At 41.1% G+C, this 23,898-nt stretch overlaps 2 protein-coding genes across 4 annotated transcripts in view; one reads left to right on the top strand and one right to left on the bottom strand.

The window, feature by feature from the left end:
* LOC110979275 (sodium- and chloride-dependent GABA transporter 2-like) overlaps window positions 1-15,386 on the top strand; it is a 58,890-nt gene extending 43,504 nt beyond the window's left edge. The window contains exons 9-14 of the mRNA XM_022234928.2: window positions 4,270-4,404; window positions 5,893-5,995; window positions 6,575-6,675; window positions 7,595-7,762; window positions 8,699-8,872; window positions 10,912-15,386. Of these exons, the coding sequence (XP_022090620.1) occupies window positions 4,270-4,404; window positions 5,893-5,995; window positions 6,575-6,675; window positions 7,595-7,762; window positions 8,699-8,872; window positions 10,912-10,938 (708 nt within the window). The 3' untranslated portion in view covers window positions 10,939-15,386. The remainder of the gene's footprint in view (window positions 1-4,269; window positions 4,405-5,892; window positions 5,996-6,574; window positions 6,676-7,594; window positions 7,763-8,698; window positions 8,873-10,911) is intronic.
* Window positions 14,740-22,084, bottom strand: LOC110979300 (serine/threonine-protein kinase pdik1l-B-like). Of its 3 annotated transcripts, XM_087133967.1 has the most exons (4): window positions 21,953-22,084; window positions 19,063-19,197; window positions 17,460-18,726; window positions 14,740-16,815 (listed from the first exon to the last, which is right to left on the bottom strand). In XM_087133967.1, the coding sequence occupies exon 3, from the start codon at window positions 18,696-18,698 to the stop codon at window positions 17,484-17,486; it is 1,215 nt and encodes a 404-aa protein (XP_086990093.1). In that variant the 5' UTR covers window positions 18,699-18,726; window positions 19,063-19,197; window positions 21,953-22,084; the 3' UTR covers window positions 14,740-16,815; window positions 17,460-17,483. The 3 variants fall into 3 exon arrangements, with proteins under 3 accessions (XP_086990093.1, XP_022090665.2, XP_022090664.2); XM_022234973.2 differs by lacking the exon at window positions 19,063-19,197; XM_022234972.2 differs by lacking the exons at window positions 19,063-19,197; window positions 21,953-22,084 and having other exon boundaries at window positions 17,460-19,048.
* Window positions 22,085-23,898: the final 1,814 nt, after the last annotated feature.

Here is a 23,898-nt window from a genome sequence, read left to right as displayed (position 1 = left end):
TTTTCTGACCCACTGTGTGATGGGACAAGCTGTGTTGAGACTCCAAAAACCTGATTTTGTCTCTTTCTCAGCGTCCTGATAGAGCGGTTTCCATTCAGCCGTTGCAAATTTTAGATTAGAAATAGTGCAGTAGAATTCCTGATTAAACCTTTTGCCTTCTCAGTTTTTTGGGGAGGGGGGATATGCTATCTTCATTGCATTTCTTGTGCTCTTGACTGGTTATATATTGATTGTGTGATAGAATTTTCACTGGGATGGTAAAAATGGGCCCTCCTGCCCTCCGTAAAACCTTCTGGATCTGCCACTGAATACTAAATATCCTGAGAGGAAGTGGATACAGAAATTGCTCTTTTCACACACCCAGTACCGCATGTGGAGATTCCAGATATGCTGGCATTTTTTCCCCCAAAGTGGCTGATCAGTTACTGTTACGAAGTAGTTCTCTTTCCTACATGTAGTTGGTAATTAGTCCAGTCTGTAGTATCTAGTAGTTGTGAAGTAACAACCACCATATTTATGTAGCATCTTGAGTTTCAGAGTGCTGAAATTGTTATCATCCCTGGTCACTGGGCCAAGAGGTCAGTTTCCCACATCAGCTCAAGAATCTTTGCAATCTGTTCTCTACCCCTTTATATTCCTGGGTAGATAGAGACAATTGTAGTTTGTAGTCAAGTGTCTTGGTCAAGGAACTTAAGCAAGTTAGCACCCATGGGGGCCTGAATCCACATGGGATCGTATTTGAGTCAGGCCCCAAAACCGCTCATTTTAACGTACTAAGCACAGCCCTTATTATTGTGATTGGATAGACCTTACAGAAAAAAATACCTGCAGTCAAATGTTTCTCAGCAGGTGTGTAATGGTTCGCAAACTTTTCTTTACCAGCTCGAGATTGTTCGGGATTCTATCCCACAGATAAGGGTCGAGAGAGGCAAAGGGGGATAAATGTGACACGCCCAAGGTTACAGCATGTAACCACCGCTGCATTTGTCCCCGCGACCCACATATAACAAGGAGGCCACATGGCCCTCAGTAGCAAGACTTCCTCTTCTTTTGAATGTTGTCATTCAAGACAGGAAGCTGAAATTTATGTGTTGAATTCGCTTGTTTAAATTTTGGAGCTGGTTGTTCCTCAAGTGTAGTTTGTTTCTTTTTCGCTTTTGAAACAAAAGTTGCATCATGCTTTATTTTACATCCAGAACATTGGTGTGGAAAGCCTTCATAGTTTAACTCTGACTTTAAAGTTCCATCATATTTTTGACAGAATAATGAATTTTGCTATGTTATCATGTGAACGTCATTGCTTTTCATTGCAATTTATCCTTTGCTGCTTGAGCATTCGTAAGCATGTGTTGTACAGATTGTTGTTCATTTTATCATTTCATTCTTAAAAGAAAATATAAGTTTTTTTTCAGCAACAATGCCCTGAGCTCAGAACGTGACTGATTATTTGGAGCATAAAGCAGCGAGCTCCTGGCACCATTAAGGCTGAAATTAGTGGGATGTGGGGAGCCACTCCCAAGTGAAGGAATTTGTGCCAGTCATTGGATGTTTGGTCGTTGCCAGAACGATTGTCTTAACAAGCTTATCACCAGAACATTGAGGCCAGGAAAACAGGTCTTGCAGTGGTTAGCTGTGCTAATGGTTACGTACCCATCAAAGAGATGGATCGGATAGGAATGTAGCCTTGTTGCCGACTCTAGTGTGCTGACAAGTGTGAGTGGCATTGGCTCATCTCAAACTTCCCTGTTTGTTACCACGGCGACCACCAAGGAAAATGTTGAATCATCATGCTCCTTTCATTAGATGCAGTAGCAAAATGTTTATGTTGTTTCATTTTACTTCCTACATTTCTTTCTGAAGTTCTTTTTGAAGATGGAAAATTTGCACCACCAGCTAACCCATGACGTGACCCTTTTTTTCTGTTTCAATCTTGCTTCTCCTGTGCCCTAAATATATTGTCTTGTGTTGCTAGGTTGTCACCCTTCTTGCTGACTGTCTCAATGCATGCATGAGAGTAGCATGTGTCCTTCATACCCCTTCTAGAAAGACTACCCTCTCTACACATTCGTCCAGCATGCATGCTGTAGGCGCTGTAGTTGCAACATAGGCTTGTCTCTTTATTCATCCGTTTTACTACTGTTTGTGTATTCATCTCTCCACTGATTGTCTAAAGGCCCGTTAAAACACAAATGTGAATTTGACACATCAGATCAAATATTGGTACTGCGAATTTGCAAAAAGTCAAACACATTTGAAGCCATTTTCATTCACACTCAAACCCACTTAGGAGTAGCATTTAAACGTAGGTTTTAGGTGCAGTCGTGATTTTGTGTACATGTTCATTGTCTGGTATAAATGGTGGACCATTTATGAAGTATTCATTTGTCACGATAAAAAAAACATTACTATTATTATTATTTCTATTAAGGTTTATTCTATTCACATATCAGCCAATTTGGGCTGAATTGCATGATGTTGTGAATAATCGGTTTGAATTGTGTGACACTCCATATTGTTTTCATCCTACTTGACAGGTACCTTGAGGATTGACCAGGTTTTGAATTAATTTGCAGCAGCAAGTTCACAATTGAAACTCCATGGTTTTGCATCCTTAAAAATTAGCATGGGCTGCCCATTGTTGGACCAAACTAAGCAAACCTTTACCCGATGCTTTACACACCATTCTACAACTACTACACTGAGTTCAGTATACCCCAGCGTTGACGCATTGTACTGATACCTGTTGATTGCTTGATAACCTAAACCAAGAGACACTCCTGCACTTAAAAACTCACAGTAATCTGTCCTGGTCTGATTCATTGTTCAACAATAACTTAACCCTAGCACGTAGTCACTAACGCTTTATTACAGTGTCTTATCTCCCCCCTCCCAACTTGAACTGGAGAGTTGGCAATGGAGACGACTCATGGCCTGCAAGCAGCGGAAGTGCTGTGGCAGAGATCACATGATGGTGGTCATGTGATTTGTTGTCATGATCAGTCCACCTTTTTTTTTCTCTGTACTTGGGATAAACAATAGGAAATAAAGTAGAAAATTGAATTACTCGTGAATTGAAAATCAGGTTTTTTTTACATGGTAAGTATGGATAGATTGATTTCTGTCTTTAATTTTATAAAGAATCTGAACTGAACGATAGATTCTTCACTTAGTGGCTTTTAAATCAGAGGCCATTTTCTGGCCCAGTGGTTTGAAAAAAATCTGCTGCATGAAAAATGCTGAGCAATTAATGTGCCATGCAGGGATGATACTCATGAACCAGATTTTTCTCAGCTTGGCTCTCAAAAAAACTTCTTCCATTTTTCATATCAAAATGCGTTACATTTCTCAAGTTTTTAGTTTCATATTTTCATCTCAAATTTTATTTATCCTTGGCCAAGATAATCTAAATTGCTAACCTGGAAAACTTGTTTTTTCTCGCTTTCTTCCTTTTTTTTGGAGGCATTTGATGTTGTCTTCGTATATTTGTACATAATATCATTCCTGCTGAGCACTTTATGAGTTTATTTGATAGTGACCTGCTCTGTTAACATCAGACAAATGGAGAGCCACAAGTATTATGGAACTGAAGAATTTGCAATTTAAGGATAACATGTTGAAATGTAAGGTATGAAATTGCCGTTTTGAAATTGTAGGTCAAGATGTCACTTTTATTTGATGTGTGGAGAATATTTCAAAAAAATATTGAGACATTTTTAAATGAAATTGTGAAATGTGACTTAATGACAATGAAATATCACATTGTTTGTCAACAGTGAGACCGACGAAAGGTTAAAAATTCTGAGAACTATTTTGTCTGCTGAAGACAACATCTGAAGTCAAATCAAGCAGTGCTGTCTGATGTAACGGAACAGGTCACAGGCTGCAAAGTTAGAGCTTTCATAGTCATTAATGTGTGCTGAACTGCAGCCGGTAACTCTGCAACCTCATAGGTTTCTGTCTGATGTAACGGAACAGGTCACAGGCTGCAAAGTTAGAGCTTTCATAGTCATTAATGTGTGCTGAACTGCAGCCGGTAACTCTGCAACCTCATAGGTTTCAACTTGAGGAAGAACAAACAAATAGCTGAGCTGATGACCTTTGTGACCTTATTCAATCGCTCTCATAAGTCTGTTCTAATTTTGTGGGCCAATAAAGTCCTGTGTGTTCTTCCTTGGTGAGCAGAAAGCTATGAGTTTCCAGACACCACAACTGTAGTGCTGTTGTTTTCCCCCCTGCTAAAATAGCTCATCTGTCTTTGCCCAAATGCAGTTTGTGGGCGTGGAAGGCCTGGCGACCGCCATTGTAGACTCCTTCCCCAGTCTCCGGAAGGGCAAGCGACGTCCCCTGTTTGTGTTGGCAATGTGCAGTGTTCTGTTCCTGGCGGGCATTCCAATGACGTGTTACGTAAGTGATCCAGTCAGAGCTTGTCACATGAGTCACCTCAGTCCTTGAGGCAAGAGAATGTTGTATTTCAGCCATTTGTCCTGATGGCCCCTTTACCGCGCCTGCATTGTTCTTTCGTGTGTGTGTGTGACAACCTGACATACCTAGTGTGGCCCCGTGAACAAAAGAGGGTTTACATAATACAAGTTGTGTGGAATAAGCCAGGTCCTTCCCAGGTGACCCCCTTTCTGTGAAATAGCATTATGGACATTTTGGGGTTTTTTAGCAAAAAGAAGAGGAATAGTCATGGAAACCATCAACAAAAATCCAGTTTAAAAGAGAATTACAAAGGGCTTAGAGTGTGTCCTTTGCAAGACAAATCATCATTTTGCTTGAATTATCTTAAGTACTTGAAAACAAAGAAATGTCCACACTAGAGATAACGTGAACATATGTGTGTCCGTCCATGTGGCATTGAGCAGCTTTTCCATTGTAACTTGAAGATTCAACATATCAACATTAAACTTGGTAGTATGTTGGTTGGTCTCAGTGTCCTTTAGCAGCTGATTGATTTTTGACCAAGCAAGTCCAGATCATTATGTTTACAACAATAGAACTGGTTTTCCCATATGAACTTGAGACAGACTGAACTTGTAAAACTTCACATCTGGTAGCATGTGGGTTGTTGCTGATGAGTTTGGGCTCTATAGGTTGAAGGTCAAAGGTCAGTACAGTTTAAACAGTAGAAATGGTTTTCATACCATAACTCAAGCAGGCTTGGCAGATTAACTTCTAACTTGGTGTGTGGGTTGGTCTAGGTATTATTTGGAAGCCTTTTAGTTTCAGTCAGAAGTCAAGGTCAGTATTGTTAGAACAACATAAAAGCAATCTTTCAAATTCAGACAGTTTCTGTGATCTCAAATTAAAAGCCACGGCTTCAGACATGGGCTTGGCAACGCATTTGTACATAGCACATCATTCTTGAGTAAAGTGTAACTCCTTCAGGAAACAACTTGAATGAATATTTTTGCGGTTTTGATGGTTTCCATTTCAGGGCAAAACTGCACTTGCCTTGATCCTGACAGTTACCTGATTTGAGATTAGATGAACTTTGTATGAATTCTTGTCTCTCTCTGACTTCCCCCACTATTCCAATCTTCTGACTTGAACAAAAACCGTTAAAAAAAAGGGCCTCAAATGAACTTGAACATACTTTGTCTTCAGAAGTTTCCCTCTTTTAGACAAAAATCCGTAATCGGAAAATTGAAAAAGCATGCCTGTATTAGAACTTCAAAGATGATCAACAGTTCTACTGAACTGTTGGGATGATGTGAACCCTATGTGCAGGGATTATATCAGTGCCTATAAACTGCAGATCCTGTGAGATACTGTGCGCCTTATAAATGCTTTGGTATCATTATCATTATTAATAGACAAGGTCACATTCAGAGTGCTTCAACTGCCTCATTTGACCAGTCTTTTTCTGTGTATCCTTTGCTAATTCCCCAGGGTGGTATGTACCTTTTCCAGCTGTTTGACAACTATGCGGCCAGTGGGTTTGCTCTGCTCTGGGTGGCTTTCTTTGAGTCTGTGGTAATCGGCTGGGTGTATGGTAAGTATAACATTGGAGAAAATTGTTCATCTGTGGGGAAAAGTGCAGTTGGCTGCGCAGCAAGAAAATGAGTTAGGCTAATGTCATACGGCATTTCCCAGGCATTGTTGGAAGGGGGGAAAGAAGACGCGTCATAAGGAAGCCAGTCCATTTGGTTCAATAATTCTGGACCATTGTGATGGAGGGATTTTTCAAAAATACACTGTCGTTGCCATGGTCCCTGCTCTTGTGGCTAGTAAACTTTCATCAAACCCATTGAGAGACACACAGGGGTGAGGTGATTTGCCCAAGACCACAACTTTTAACCTGATAGCTCCAAACTCCTGCCCCTATGATCAAGACTCACAAACCCTCTTAAACACCATGCCACATACCTCCCTTACACTTGAAGAAAGGGCTTTGCTCTGAAACAGATGTTTGCTCTGTAATTCTGATGGATTGTACAAACGAAAACAGAACTCTGCTCTCATTTGATGGAGAGACAATCTGAAACTGTTAGCGTACTTATGTATAAGAACACACACACATAAAAATCGAATGTTTCCCACCTGAATTCTCTCCCTTGTTCTCTGTGCATAGGAGCCGACAAATTCTATGATGATTTCCAGAAGATGTTGAACTGGCGCCCAAACCCCTACCTGAAAATCTGCTGGATGTTCCTTACACCCGCATTCACCATGGTATGATTCATGCCTTTGACTAGATCCCAGCCCCCTCTTACTGGAAACCACTTGACCCCTCCCCACCCTGCTCTATTATAAGCTTGGAAAGGGAGGCGTTGCACATACCGTTCTTGGTATGCGATTGATGCAGAGTGTGCATAAAAAAAATTTTTGTTTGAATGTGTTTAAATTTTTTCCCCATCTGCACATTACAGAGGTGCACCTGGAGACTTCTGGTGATTAGGGTGCCCCACTGTTTTCAGAAACTGTTGTGGAGGGGGATCACAGAAATTTTTTTTTACAGAGAGTAATTAATTGTGAGGTTATGTGTAAAGTGATGTAGACCAGCATTGCAGGTTGTGTTGTGATTCTCCTCGTTACTAATTCACAACTTTTCCCTGTCTGCCAACAGGGATGACTTGCAAATTTGCAGCTTCATCATTTCGCCTCCCTCCCCCCCCCAAAAAAATAAACTGAGCACCAGAAATGTTGCTGGAATTTTGTAACTCCTTTGTCAAAGTGTGTATGAAATGAACCCCAAATGTTAATTGACATTTCCTGTCCATCCCGGCTGCCCCCCCCCCGTACCAAAATTGCATGGCATTACCAAATACTAATGTTGGGTGTGTGCCGTTTTGCATGAAAATCTTCCGAGTCACGCCCCTTATAGGGCAGTGCAGACATCAGGAAGTTTCACAAAATTGCAGGTAGCAACCACACGGTGTCAATGAAAATAACTGCAAGATTGTGCAACCGGATCCTCGGACTGGCTGGTGCGTGCATACGTCGCCGTGGTCGCTGTTTCGCTGGTTCCTGCCATTTTGTGAGAAGCCCGGATGTCCGCACTGTCCCATACCTCAGTCCTCTCCCCCATCTTCCTAGCAACGCTTACAGTTTAAACAAAGCTACCAAAATCAGCATCTTTGATACTCTACAGGGAATATTCATCTTCAGCTGTGTAAGTTACTCACCTTTGATCTACAATGACTATGAGTATCCCCCGTGGGGACAAGCTCTGGGTTGGCTGATGGCTACAGCCTCCATGGTGCAGGTTCCCATCTTCTTCATCTACAAGATGCTGACCACAACAGGATCACTCCGGGAGGTATGATTGCGACCTTTGACACTCCTCCTTCCCCCATTCGTGAATCAAATCTTTACCTTCTTTGGAGGCAGTGTTCAACGTCTTATGTCTAGAGTAGGGTCTGGGTCTTTGGCCATAGCAGATACACGAGTGCATGTTGACAACAGGGAAGAGCGAGCTTCAGCCGTACAAGACGCACTTCAGACATTGTGTTCTTTCCAATCTGCTCGGCTCTTCACACTGAGAAAGAAAGAATCGTCGCACCAAGGGGCAAACTTAAGCGGCAGAAGATTAAAACATAGCACAGATCACTCTGTTTGATTTGTATAGCATTAACAAAGTTATTGCACATCAGTCTAACCCAATGAACAAAAAATCTGTTGCATCCATGAGAGTGTCACATGTCCTTTGGATGGGATGTAATGCTGGACGTTCTGGATGCCCTAGATCAGTGCTCATGACAGAATCCAGGAACTTGCCGTAGAAGAGGATTGGTTCACTACACATTTTCTTCTCAGCTTCATGATATACTAATGCACATTTGATCAAATTCGTATATTTCAAGTGTTTAGTGTGACAGGACCCCTCAAAATGAAGCTTTGAGATTTTTTCCTGTAATTTTTGTTCTAGTTTACATTTACTGAAAGAGCACACTCTGAGTTCTCTGTTTTGAGGTCTCACTCAGATTGGAGTCTGATGAAAGTGGACATGCTACACAGTTTTGTGGGTAAAAGAGATTTTGATGGGTCCTGTGGATTTACAGTTGTTCCAGACTCTTTCAAAGGCCTGCAAACTTCAAATTGGCTCACTCTCATGACTCAGTTTGTGAGGTTGAGACACATTTTAATAAAACTACACAAAAACCAGTCTATAATGGTAACATTAGCAATGTCTGTCTCCTTCAGCACTGATGCTTAATGTGCAGTTTGTTTCTGTCTTGGCCACTTTCCCCCACAGCGCTGGACCTACTTAACCACTGCCAAACTGCAGGCTCATCAGATGGAGAGTTACAAGGAGGACACCCCCATGGCAAACGAACTGATGATGGTCCCCTCTGCACCTCCCGTGGTCAGCAGCGAGGAACCCCCGTCTTATGACGCCACCATGAACGTGGAGATGGCCGAGAAAGGAGTAAATACCCCCAAGTCATTTTAAACGTAACCCACCCCAGTATCCAAACCTCCACTGCCATATTGCAAGGGTTCTCTCTCCTCTGACATGTTGCTGGAGGCATGTTTAATCCCCAAAACAGAGCCATGTATACAGAGAGTTGCGACATGAGTGTCGCTATTGTTGGAAACAAACAAGAAGGTGTATACGACAATATTCTATTGTACACATAATAAACAACCATTTTGGTTCCAAAGTCTGAAGTTGGCGCTACTGTCTTAATATACTGTAATTTTCAGAATATCGGCTTTGCAGAGTAAAAGCCGCACCACACAAAATCTGCAAATTAAGATTTGAAGCATAGCAGCACTGCAGCGCTGATGATTTCCAACCGCAAAAGTCGTCGCACCTGCTAAAGTGCTAGTACACGCAGGGTATTATATGGCTCACCTCGACGATCACTTAACTTTCCTTATATTAATCCACTTAGTTAAATACTAGTTCTTTGATCTTCGTGATACTGGCTTTTGAATCTTTGCCAACAATTTCAAGTGTTGTGAAATTTCGTCCGAAATTCTAATACGGCTACTGGGACTGAGTTCATTCTTAAGCCACGTGAAGTATAAACCACAGGGACCTGTCCAGGGTGAGAATCAATGTTTAAGCTACTAAAGCATCAGAAGAGGCAATTAGAACTTTAAAGATGCAAATTGAAACAATTAGTAGAATACTCAGATTTCTAATTGTTTTTCCTATGCTGCATAGAAATATATGCACTGACTGATATGGGAAAAATTTAAATCCTGAGACTTGTATTCGTCGGCATTTACACCTCTGAAGCAGTAATCCATTCTTTTTGTAGCCTATTTCAACAAGATTGACTTGGGCAATTGTACAATCAAAGTTTGGAAAAGGTGTAAGGTGGGTCTGTAGTACTTGAACTTAAGGGATTCGTAAGATAGATAAATGGCCACTGGGTTAGATGGAAAGACCGGATCTCAGCTATGAACCAGTCATGCTGAGCCAAATGGTATTAGGAGCAGCTGGAAGTGATCAAAATAGACACTGGCTTCAGATATGTACACTTTTATATTTGAAGCTGCATGCGGCATTAATTGGCCATAAAAATATACACACACAAACAGTGGTCTTCAAGTTGTAATTAATTAAACTTGGTGGGTACTGATAAAATTTTATAATAAAATCCATGAGGCAGATAGCATGTTTATACAGAAGTCAAATACTTACTTGATTTGGTTGAACTATTTGGTTCAATTTAGAACTCCTAAACTCATCCGTGGAGTTTGGGGGGGGATGAGACGAAACTGCTCAAGCTGTAGTGGAGAAAAAGGCACAAATAGCTAAATGGGATCTTTCCCCCAGTTATCAGATTTAGTGTTTGTTACTTTTGATGTGTATATTTTCAAAGAAAAAAGTATAATAGTCTTGAAATCATTGTGTTTTTAAGGAACAATACTCGGCATCTGTTTTAACAGACGTATGAAACTTACCTTCAAAGACTTGTTTTCCTTATTCATCTTTTGTCCAATGCTATCTTTACCCAGTTTAGATCTTTTGGATTTGAGTGTGCACATTGACCATCACCATGAGAAGAGCTTTGCTTTTGTATTTTCATTTTTACTGTCAAACCATCCTTTATGCAGAATGCATACTGGAGATACTGCAGTACTGATTAAAAGTCTGGGTCCCTGACCCTCGTCAGGTCGTTACTGCGGAGTGCTGATCCATTATATTATTGCATAGATTATCATCCTTTTTATGCATCTTGTGCCATTCTATTTTGCATCATCATCAGCATCTCAATTTTGCTTTAAAATCTGCAGTCCATCGCAGCCTTCCTCTCTTCATTCTTCCCATCAAGTCTGCTGCACACTTTGCAACAGCATAAAATAATGTTTCCCCTCTAGAAATTTCAGTCGCTCATTTTTTGACAAAGTGATGCTCTTGCAGGTCCTGACCATTGATGTACATTTCACAGATCATATCCCTTGGTTGTGATGGAGTCGTAATCCATCCCGATGTGATTTTTGTTTGTCTAGGGGCTCCTTTTAGATCACAGCAGCTGAGTATAGTGCTTGCCAACCGTGATGATGGGGGAGGGGGGTCAGGGGAATTCCCCATGACATCACCAGTGCTGCCCCAACAACCCTCCTCTATCATCTCTAAACCCACCAACACAACTACCACCACCATTGTCGTCATCTCATTATCATCAATGTATTCTCCTTCCATCTGCATCATCCACATCGGCATCACCAACTCCTCTTCCATCCTGCAAATCAGCTTTTCTGCTACATCGGCTGATGTTTTCTGCGAGTTTTCAGTCAGGCCAGACTCTTGCATACCAACAGTGGTAGATGAACACACTTGAGGCTGTACAGACTAGGAGTTTTGTTGTTGAGGTGTCATGTCGTAGGTAACATCCCAATAAACTCTATTGCCATTCAAATTGTCGTATTTGAAATCAAAATCTCTGGACGGAGTCATAGAATTCTGTTTTATTCTCTGAAAGGGTTTCCCCTTTTTATCACTTCATCATTTAACTAATCTACATCCACTCTTCATCCTTTACGGGGAAAGCTATTTAGTTTCTCTAGCAAACTTGCACCCACTTTACTTGATCTTGTTCTATACTGTTCTTACTTTTTTAATGTAATGTATAGGAAACACAATAAATGTACATATTACCTTTCACAACGGTGTGTCAGTCAGTCACGGACCAAGATGGATGCTCATTCTTCATGTTTGCAGTTACTATTCATGGAAAGTTGTTCCGTCCTGCAATTCAACTTTTCTGCAGGAGTTGGCGAGGGGGGGAGCTGCATATATCTGAATCGTTATCAAGGTCCTTTGCAAAATTATCAAAGCAATTTTTTTTCCAAAACCCTGTATGGTTTCCAGTCTTGATGATGATATACGTCATTCTTCAACCACTTGACATTACTGGAAAATTGATTTCAGTTTGAGAGATGTTTTCAAACAACTTTTTTCTCCTTTAGTTTTTGTATTAGTTTTATGTTGATATGCAATGGAAGTTTCAAGGGTTATTTAACTTTCTATAAAAATGCATCAGTCAGTATTGTGTTCGGATATATAGCTTTAAAATGCAATCATTATTTTGTTATTGACTACTTTTCTTGTAGACATCAGTTATCAAGACAGATTGAATTTGTGACATTTAACTTGTGTTGGGGTTTTAGGGGGGAGTGTGGGCTTGTTGGTTTTTTTTGGGGGGGGGAGAGTGTGTGGTTGTTGTGTTGTTTGGGGAGAGTGTGGGGTTGTTGTGTTTTGCTTTGGGGCTGTTTGGGATTCAGCGATATCCTCTTCCTGCATTTTGTGAGAATAACAAAAATGTTGGGAACAACATTTGCAGAAGAAATTTAATGGAAAGAGGATGTGGTGGTATGGGGGATGATTTAGTTTTAAACTCGTAAGCACCAAGTCAGTTTCCTTAGATAGTTTGTTTCATAGTTGTAGACTTGTTGTTTCTGTTTGACATTGACTGTCAGGATGAAGCTCTTCCCCTAAATACAAGCTACTGCCTGGAATCTGGAAAAGGCAGTTGGGCAGCCACATTTAAATCACATTCAACATTCAGCAATCGTTGGTGTGCATTGGTGTACAGGCGTGTCATACATAGTGTGGACCTCTGCACGAAAGAAGTCCACATAATGCAGGGTACGATGGCATTGTGTGGACTTGCACATGTCCACACAAGGTTTCCCCCTCTCTGGGAAAAAGGGGTTTAGAGGCATTTTGGGGTAGGGGTCATCCGTGGTGAAAGGAAGAGGAATAGTCAAGGAAACTTTGTACAAAAAAAAATGCCAAAAATCTTGTTCCTGGTTGAAGAAAAACAAGTATTTTCACTTGAGTTTTCTCAACTGCATGAAAACAAAGGAATGTCCACAGTAGGTATGTAACATAAACGTGTGTGTGTGCGTGTGAATGATTATTTCAATGACACTATCTACTTGAATAGTGCGACGGAGACCCGTGCTTTGAATGTTAGGAAATATAACGTTTTGCTGAGGGATTTGAATTTCAGAAAATGTTTGCTTGTTCCAAAGACATGGAGGAGAACGAGTTCCATACCCTGGCATCACTTGACACCCTGTGCAGAAATCCAACAAGAACTGGCCTGAAAAATTATGGTTTCTTTAGAGTGAAGGCCCTGGCATTTTCCATGCTAAATTTGACTTTGTTGGGGTCATGCTGCTGTGTTGATTGGTCACTGAGGGAAAACGTATTGATTGGTGTTTGTGTATACAAAAATATGACACCTCTGTGCAACACCTACTGATCCCTTGCAACAATGGACTTTCCAATTACTGACAGAAATCCTCATTTTTATTTCATTTGTTTGTTTAATACTGCCAATGGGTATCCAAATTGGAGTTTCTTTTTATGAATCAAACATTTTTGATGTATGAGAATCTTGGGCACATCCACGACCGCACCCGCGCGTGCACCCCTCCACGGACACATTCTTACATTTGTACTCTTGTGGGGAAATTCCTTTGTTCTCATGTAGTAAAAATTTGTGTGTGAAGTACAGTATTCAAATTGCTTCTTCGTGTATTTGGTCTTGAATCATTTTCCTTGGCTAAATTTTCGACCGAACATCCGTTGTATAAAACACTTCAATTTCAGTTCAATAAAGACAATTTGAAAATGCCTTATTTGTGAGTAAATTCCAAATACATGTATCAGTTTTGTGGAGTTCTTGTGGGGTACCATTTTAAGTACCCCACAAGGACAATGAATGTTCTTTGTGGGGTACTTCCTATTGTTCTGATACCCCACAGGGCTTCATAAACACAGTCAAGAGAAGCAGCAGTAAATTCTAATGCCTCTGTTGCACATGGCCTCCTTCTGCTGATTAGACATGTCTTCATGATCAGCAGCTTAGGTTCTTGTGAACCTGGTGGTTTGTGGGAAGATGGGGCTAATTAGTTACTGGTCATTCTTTCAACTCGGCACTAGTTAGTTGCACGTGTGGATATAATCCTGTAAATGGGAATCAAGGGTACGGGGTATTGCTCACTGCAGAAGCAATCACAGCGGTCATGTGGGGGGGGCGGGGCTAAACAGGTTGGTCTTAATTGATGGGGGTAGTTTTCACATGGGGAAATTCTCTCATGATAACAGTTTTAATAGCTGTGGTGGGAGGGAACATAACAAATACATATACAGAGACAAACTGGCGTCTGTGCGTGGAGTCTGTGCTACCCCACTTCATTGGGACATTTTTAGTCAGAATGTTGGCAAAGTTGTCCCGCTTGATTCGAGTAAGTGTGAGAAGTCAGGAGTTGAGTGGTGGCTGTGCATGGATGAGGATGAAAGAGAGGCTGTACTGGCAAAGCAAGGACTAGATAAATGGAGCCTACAGAACAATTAATTGCATTAATTGTTTTTGCAAGTGCGTCCTTTTCCAAATAGCTTCTCTTTCTCCCGACTAATCATTTTCCCAGTATTATCGAATTCTTCTAAAGGGGCCATATCTTTTTCATTTATAAGCTCACTTAAAAGCTTATGATAATGTTCTGGAACTAATTTTCTTCATTATTTCAAGCTTGATGGGTCACTTTTGACAAGTGGAGAAAAGCACCTTTACCATTGATTGTTCCTGTTGGCAGTATTTTGGCTAGCATGTCTCTCGGGAAATTAACACTTTTTGTTTTATTCATTTTAAATTCATTTTTAATCAATCTGAAAACTCTATATTTTGAAGGATAATGTAACGTTCTGTGTGGTGTTCTTATGTATATTGGTATATTTCTGTGCTTATGAAGGACACAATGTGTGAAACATTTACGACAGTTTGATAGCACAAGTCCCAAATGTATATTTACAGTACAGGAGATATGTAAATTATATATATTTTAATTACCCCTCATCTTTAAAAGAGGAAAACTTCACTTCTGTTTTAGCATACAAATAGTGTGGTCCTTTTTGGTAACCTAACCGTATGGTTATACAGACTTGCAAAAGTTCAGGACCACCCATAGGAAATGCATAGAAAACTTAAACCAGTCAATCACGGCAACTTATGTTTATTTTCAATGTGTAACCTTGGTACCTTGGTTGAACATTTTTGACTACATTTTATGATTTGACATGTCAACAGTCTAATATTCAGTGTGCACCCCCCTTATTTCTGATTGCTTAGACTGGCTTTTTTTTTTTTTACCCAAGCTGCCTTGCAGATAAAATGTCAAACAAGACCTGCCTTTGCAAAAAAAATTATTCAAATGGGTATATAGCACTACACTGATGTTATGCACCACTGTAAAATCATGTTAAGTAATCATTCAGTGAGACAATGTAATGCAGGCCCAGTGACAGAAATACCAATCAAATTCAAGGTGGTCTTAAACTTTTGCAAATGACTGTAGATGCACATGTATTTTGCAGTGGATGTGGTTGGAATACAGACACAGTAAATAAGCAGTAAAGGTTTAAATGCTGCATGCACAAATGAAATGAAGACAATAAAATGATCAGCTGTTCCGCACATTTTCTTGTCTGGCTGTCTGAGTTTGGAGATTTACATTTGTCATTTGATATACATGATCCTACCTGGATATACTTGTGTACAGTGTTTGCTAAGTGCACCAGATAGAAGAATCTCATGAGCTTACAGATGGAGTGTTCTATTCCACGAGGCTAAGTCGAGTTGAACACAAATTCAATCTGCCAAACGCACAGCACAGATGTACCGTCATTTGCAAGAACACGTCCTTTCAAATAAAGAATACATGTACATGCATTTCGGAAGAAATTGAACCAACAAAAAACTGCAGTTGTCAAAAGATCTCAAAGAAAGACTAATTGTGAACCTACAATTTCAGAGGACCGTCACTCCAAACAATGCCAGTTTCGATACAGTATTAAACGAACCACAAAAGCTTCACAGCTAGCTGTGTGCTGTAATTTCATCATGTATGTACATGTACAAACAAAATCTTGTCTTTGGCTTCTTTTTAGCGAGCGACATGCCGTCATTAGGGTTTACTTTGTGCTAATTTCGTCACAATTTAAATAGAATACTTAAATGAGAACAATTGCAAATGGTGTGATTGAAATTGTTCTTTTACATTAAGCACGCATAACGGACCATTCTAAAAAAAAAAATCAGCGCTACCCCAAAATTACTCATGGAAACCTCCACTCTTTACTTAGGATTTACCCCACATTTTAAAATGTTTGTACAATCTTAGATAACTCTTTTCATGCATTTAATTTTACTTTTATATACACCCATCCTTCGTCAAAAAAGGTATCTAAAAATGACACATTTTGAAGTGAAACGAGAGTCTACCCTTTTATGTACAAACTCCGCCGAGTACTTTAAAACCTGGTAACGCTAGCTGTACATAGGTCTATGACGTTTCTATACGACTTCGAATGTAAAACATGTTTCCACCAAGTATTAAGGAGTACATGTGCTCGTCGTTTGAGCAGAAATGTTGCATTAATTGTATACATGTACTCACAGGTACATATTTAGGAAATAAGCCCAGTCTGTGAAAACGTCCAAGACTTCGACGATGATACCAACTCTTCCAAATCAAGCTATCCGATCAAATCTTGCCCTAGAAAATTATTTTCCCAGTGTTACTTTGAGGACATTCCAGAATTACCACATTTTGAGCCATATCAGAAATTGCCGCATTTTTACACAAACGACCACAAGTAAATAATGTGAAAGGATAAGACAGTTCAATCTACAACCAGACACTGAATTTCCGCCACATGCGGGCGCTCTTATTTTACAGATTTTTAATTAAACCACTTAGCTTTATCCTATTGCGACCTTTTATTTACAGCAAAGTAGTCAGTCCATTTATTTCAGAATAATTCTTGACGGACATTGTCTTTGGTGTTATTTCTGTCCAATTGGGCGTCATTGGGTTCAGCTTGTCCACCCGGGGTCTTGGAATCTGAAGAGACATTTGGAAGAAAAGTGATGGTTACTCTGCTTAACAACTAGATCGAGCATTGGTTGCTAACAGACGGAGGAATTGGAAAGAGTTCACGTCCCGCCACTACGATTATCGAATTCTATAAATGCAAACAACTCTTTAATGAACAACGTTTTGCCGGACCATTTCAGTTTTCCCAAGCTTATTGGAACTTTTGCCAATGCAAATACATGTACATGGTGAGGTGAAATTGTGGGAGCAGGATAAGGTATCTTTAGCCAAAACGTTGACGACCCCATGTTATTCTTTGATTTTCCGTTCCTCTGATTGCTTGTATTACGCATAGGAAGCCTTTTAATTGGTGGCCGTGTACAATTTTCCTTGAGTTCAGTAACAAAAACTATCGCCCTGCGCCAATGGAAATGAAAATTTCTTGACAGTTTCCCTTGAGGGAAAACGGCAAAGAAATAAGATGGTCCATCAAGTTTTGACTGCTCGTCAGAACACAGGAAACCACGATGACAACAAATGGAAACCTACAAAAACATGGATTGCAGAAACTGCGATTCGTTGAAATAGTGGGCTTAAATAGGTTTAATTAATCACTAAAAAGAATTTGAATCCTTTTAAGATCAATTTTACATTTTTTATTATGGACTCACTTTATGGAAATACTACTCTTGGCTTCAGTCGGTGATTTTGACGGACTTTTTCTGGTTGAGGAAGTCACTGACACTTTTGGCTCTCTGAGACAATCGTAGTGATGCCCGTCTGATGAGGTTAGACGCTGCCTCTGAGGTGGACTTCTCCCACTCTCGGGCTGGACCCGCCATCTTGCTCTTCTTCGACGCTCTTCCTGCCGCCATGGGATCGAAAGGGATAGAAGAACTCCTCCTCTTCCGGTTGGCTGTCATCAGTGGTGCCAAGGGCATCTTGAAAGAGCTGGTGTCGGCTTCCTCGGTAGAGGGAGGCTTCCGGATCGTCTTGCAGGAGTTCAGCATCTGTATGACCCCCGTGGGAGCTGGACGGTCGTTCGGCTCCAGCAAGGCCATCCTCCGCAGTAGGCGTCTCAGGTCGGGGCTGACGGTACGGAAGAGCTGGTGGTCCAGGTCCACGCTTGGGTTGTTGTGAAGGAACTTGCCCACAGGCACAGACCCGTAGCCGGGAAATGGCAAGAAGGTCGCCAAGACCCGGTTCTCCTCACCTCGTTGGCGTTTCTTGGATTTGGGCAGCGGCAACAGGGAGTGGTCAGCGGCAGCGTTGAAGAGCATCGCCAGCATGAAGATATCGGCTGCCCTGTTGGGTTTGTCGAATTCCCTGCCCCACTTGGAATGGTAGGCCTCGGGAGGAAGGGCATACATCAAGCTCAGGGACCGGCCCTCCTCCAAATCGTAGCAATCGTCCGTGGCCTGGAGGCAGAGCTGGGCGAACCCGTAGTCGGTCAGCTTGGCCACGCCGGTGCCGTTATAGATTTCGGTCACGATCACGCTGTAAGACGTCAGTGTATTGTGGGCGATGTCGTTGGAGTGCAGGTAGGATAGTCCTGTGGTAATCTGCAGGAATATCGCCTTGTAGGCGTCATCCGTCAGCCCCGAGTGCTTCTGCAGCAGGAATTCGTTCAGGGCCTGATGGCCGCCGTACTCCTTCCCCACCGAGCACAGGTACACGGTGCCTTGTTGCCTGTGGAGGAAGGCCTCCTTCACCTTGGCCACATTCTCGTGCTTTGGCAGGTAGCAGGCCATCTCCTTGTACACGCTCAGCGCTCGCAGGGCGAATTCCTTGCTACCACACGGCACCAGTTTCACGTGCCGTTCTTTCCTGCCGGGACGGCGCTCTTTGACACGGTGATCTGAACCGAAGTAGCCGCTACACAGCCTCTCCACCGGTGTGTACTGATTCATAGTTCCCGATAAATTTTCAGTGTTACAGCTGACGACAAACGAGACAAATTCGTCCAAATTTAATCAACCCTCTCTCTTGTAGCCTGACGGTGCTAATTCCAGCTAACAGGCGCAAATTAATTTAGACAGATAAACAATCTTTCAAGCATGCAGGAGTGTCTAAGTCAAAGTCACTCCTCCGGCCCCCAACATAACACGATTCACATGGGTTCAAATTTGACGGGCTGTTTGTTGGCTTCACTGTCATTGGACAATTTCCGGGTAACCAAGGAGTTATAACAAAGCGTGGCCTGCCTGGCCTATTGTCCTTGGACAATGGACCCGAAGCCTGATTGTGCAAACAAAGGAACTGTACTCAGCCTACGTTTCATTGTGGTTTCACGGTTAGTACAAGTAGTCTGTCCACGGAGCTTCTACCTCCACGTCTGTTTGATGACTGAATTCCTTAGTCATAGTTCAATACGTGAATGCCTTGCCCGGCGTTTTGGAAGCTATACTCCTTCAATCACTACAAATCAAGAAATGGCGACTGAATATTGAATAAAAAAACGTATATTTGGGAAAACTTGTAATAGTAAAAAAACATTAATCTATATCCATTTCTGACACCTCAGGTAGCATGTACTTATTGCATCTGGAATGCTGCGGGTTAACAATCCACAAGCAGACCTCTTGGCCAGGACGCACGATCCAAACACTGTAGCCAGGTAGCAGATATTTTAACCGATGGATTAGCGAGAGTATCGGGCGACAAGAGGCCAGTTGGAATCCTTTAACTTAGAACTATTGCAGCGAAAACCAACTAAAACTCAACCCGTGTAATCGTCGTATTGAATAAAAGTCAGTTTACTGATTGCATCTATCGAACTATCTCAAAAATGGAACATAGCATCGCACACACACGTAATACTGCTCACGTAAACACGAGCTACAAACACAACAAATTAATAAGCTGCCAGACATGTCAGAGACCGGTTAATGTTGACGATCATTATAACGATACATTTTTATTGTATCTTTTTCTGTGTGATGCGTTTTCAATCACTTTAATCTTTTCAGAGCAATATTCAGTACAGTAAAAGTTAATGGTTTTGTTTTCTCCTTAAAATGCAGGATGAAAAGCAACCTGTTGAATTGACTGAGTGGCTAAGCTCTGAGTGATATCAGTTCTTCGGACTGTTGGTTCGAATCCCAGTGGTGGCTATTTTGTTTTCCCAACATTCACTTTCATTCAGTACCTATAAGTGACTCTAATTTACCCTCGTCAAATACCAACAGTACCTTAGCCGACCGGGTAATTAAGCTCTTTTGCTGGGACTGTCCGCGAAGTCCAGGTGAGCGCCTTGGTACAGGTTCGAGACGTATGGCCGACTAAGGGGCCTGTCTCGTTTCCTCCCTTGCATGGTCGCTCGAACCCTTTTGGGGTTAAATGGATGGGCAGAGAGGAAGTGTGGTGGGCCGGGAACCCCGAGACCCCAGAAGAGTCCTATATGGAAGACAGTAGGCCTAACTGCGATTCGTAGCGAATTTCAGGAGTCCGTGCACCTGAATGCTTGGTCAACACCGCATAACTTTTGCGTTTTCTTTCATCCCTTTTTTTTCATTCTGCTGGGCGCGAAATACTTAGAGCAAACATTTTTTTAAGGGTTGAATACAGTGAGTCAAAGGAGGGCATGATTATTACATTCGGTTTTTAAACTTTCGTTTTAATATCCTCAATTTTCGACATCGACGAAACCGACCCCAAACATGCCGGGGTCCTTGTTTCTGAATATACCACGCGTGATCTCAGTATATCAATGGCGTGTCTAGTGAATACATTTTATAAGAACATTGATGGTACAATAGTAGCAGATCCTGGGGTGGCGCACTCGCCTCCTTATTTGATTATGGGAAATACCTTTTCATTTTCTCCTCATCTGGTTAGTAATTAAAATTTTTTTTTTAATGTTTAGGTTCATCTTCATTCAGCGATCAAAGTAAGGATACTTTTGTAGTAATTACGCGATATTACAGTGAACTTCGTATATGGAATTCTTCCCACAAATTAAAATGAATAATACGTAATCGTTAAAATGTTAACAACGGAAGATTACCTCGAGAATCCCATGGATTTTAAGTCATTATAGTTATTGTTTTACCCCCTTCTCACCGGCAAAAGCTCCAAACGCCGCTGAATGCCTATCATGGCTCAAAAGTCGTTCATATTTTTTTACGTTGGGGGTAGGTCTTATGCTGCTTGGGAGCTCACGTTACAATTAATCGTCTTATTTGTGACGCAAATTTTACGCTATTTCCTATGTCTACATTAAATTTAATTTTGGAAAAGGAAATAGCAAAAATAAAAGTGCTTCTTTGGCCATTAGCATAATATCGGTGTATATACTGGCAATAATACCGAGTTACAAAAATGGCATGGCAAAAGTAATTCGTTATACGTAGGCCTGTCCTGTTCGAACATACCTGCCATATATAATATTGGCCACATCTTCCTAAAAGTTTTCTCTAAATTAAATACAATTTAATTCTTCTATCACAACACTACGTATTTACTACGCCTATTCCATCGAATCGTTTCCTAAAACGGCGCGATGCCACCAAATAACATTGTCTTTAGAGTGGCCGTAAAACCTCGCAAGAAATTCCTTGAAACATATCACATCACTCCACAAGCCCCGAGATAAGTAATTTAGATGTCTACCCATAACCAGTGTAGAGGGATGTCTCTTGCAACATTTCACGCACAGTCATAAGAAAGCCCTACATTGTGGCGTCCATTCAGAGCCACGAAAGCCTTGAAATGGTGGGGTTTCCCTTCAGTTATGAATGAAACGCCCTACAATAAATGGGTGTCTGTTCACAGCCGTGAATTAAACCGTTGCTGCATTTTCAAAACAGTTTTAAAAAATCACTGTACATTAAAATGAGGTGTTTCGTACGTTGCTTTTTGTGCTCAACAATAAGCTACTGAAGACATGTCTAGCTCCACGTCCTAAACTTAACCTCAAGTTGGTGCGATGTTTCCTGATGGAGGCTTTGCCGACTATACGATTCAGATTCAGTTTTAAATTGTTCAGTGCTTCTAAATAAGCTACCGAAAACCCCTTGAAATCTGTGAATAATATGCGTTGAGTTTCCCTCATGCGTTGAGATGTGGTGCCCTCATGAAAAAAGGTACGCACCCCAGCTGCCCCCCGCCCCCGAACCGTAGCCCTCATTATGACACTGATTAATTTTTAAGAGGTACTACTCACTTCAAGAAATCCAATTTCGGAAATCAATCACGAGTCATCTCGGCTTGTTTAACGATGATCATCTCCTGGCTTCCTGAGCTGAGCTCCTTTTTTTGGACTACGTCTGTTAGAACGTCGCGCACCGATTTGCATTTCTTTGGAACAGTCCGCGGTTTCCCTATTTGACAATCTGCGCGCGCGGTCGTGCGTTCTGTTAACTCAGCTTGGGAGCGCTTGTGCACACACAGATATTGCACTCATAAACTTTTATGCAGCAAGGTATCAGACGGAGAGAACCCCCCCCCTGCTTTGTGTTGGTCATTGACTCGCAGGAATCTGGGGAATTCCTTTCAGACATCTTGGGGGATGTGTTAAGTAACAATAGTCTGGAATGTGTATAGGGATTGGACATGTTCGGGGGGGGGCACCCCTCGGTATCATTTCTTGCTGGGTATATATAAACTTACAGTTTTAGTTGAAGAGGAAAACTGCACCTGCCGATTCCCTGTTGAGTTTTTATCTAATCTCTTCTTGAACAAATTAAAAATTCACTGGTTGAATATTAAATAAATTTTAGCGTGTATGAAATTCTATGTACATTCCATTTTATTCCATTTTCATACACCTTTTATTTAACTATTCTGTGCAACTAAATGCCTTTTTGTGTACGTGTTGATGACGCACCGCTTATGCATATGTACTCTTGTTGTGCTGGTATTCGGTTGTATACATGTATTTTTTATCGGTAATTTTTTCTTTCTTGCAGAGTGCCAGAGTAAATAAGAACATGAATTTGAATGGTTTCCACAACTTACAACAATTTTCAATTGAAGGCATGGTTCTCCGCGTTTTTGTTTTGGTCGCAGTGAAGGTTTTCCTGGTCGAACATGCATATGTAAAGATACTTTTATATCTTGTAATTTGAGCGTTATAGTTGTTATTTTTTGTCTAACATTTTAATTGTACATAGGTCTCTTTGTGCATGTTTTTACTTGTACTTTTCTTTTTTATTTTTTTAAGTATATGTAAATTACTGCATGTGTGCATATTCATTTAAATGTTCATGTTGCGTTTTTGTAATTCGTGGAGGGGGTTCTTTTCATGTTTTTGTTTTGTTTTTTTCTATTTGTTTAGTTTCAGCATTTTGGAGAGCCACTTGAGTGATTTAGTTCGCTTTTTGGCAATCCCTTAAGGGTGGTGCTGTAACCATGTCCATGTCTTAATTACTGTTTCTTGATTGTATATGTGTTTGTATTTTGTTTTGTCTTACCTGAAAAATAATAAAGGAAAAAATGAGAAAAATGAAATGAGAGTTTCGCATCACAAGTAAAATAAACCAAACCATTGTCATAACCTAAGCTGGACATAACAAGTATAAACGATCTCCATTCTCCAGGAGATTCCATGAAGAAAATTCTTTTGTCATTCACAACTCTGAACAGGAATTGAGTACATGTGGGTCTAGTTATAGGTCCACAAAGAGAAAGGGTAGTTTTGTTTCGCAAATATTGAGTTGGAAACTGGGCCCAATTTCACGGAGCTGCTTAACACTTGGCTGAAAATTTGCCAATCTTTAAGACTGATTAATAATCACTATTTTATGGCGGTGTTTGGCCTGGTTGTACTTTACTGTTGCACACATAAAGATATATATTGTTTTTCTACAAAAAGCTTCGGATTTTTCTTCAAAGCTAAGCGTGCCTTCTGCCGTGCCTACTGCTTACGTACGGTTTCCATGTTATATACGAAACTGTAAACGTAAAATCGTGTGCTTAGCAGCGCCGTGAAATTGGGCCATGATCTCTCTCGGCTGCCGCATATTGTACAGATGTCGCTAGTTCTCCACCATACAGCAAGACTCAAATCATACGGGTAGCCTCTTCTGACCTCCCGCCCATGGCCACCCTTTGATTCATCCTTTAAGAGGAAAAAAATGGTGGGATGTCCGTACCCAACATTTATATGAA

The sequence above is a fragment of the Acanthaster planci genome, linkage group LG01 (genome assembly GCF_054643075.1).
Source record: "Acanthaster planci isolate LZ-2023a linkage group LG01, COTS_SCS, whole genome shotgun sequence".
Classification (NCBI taxonomy): Eukaryota; Metazoa; Echinodermata; class Asteroidea; order Valvatida; family Acanthasteridae; genus Acanthaster; species Acanthaster planci.
This window is presented reverse-complemented; position numbering and strand designations above follow the sequence as displayed.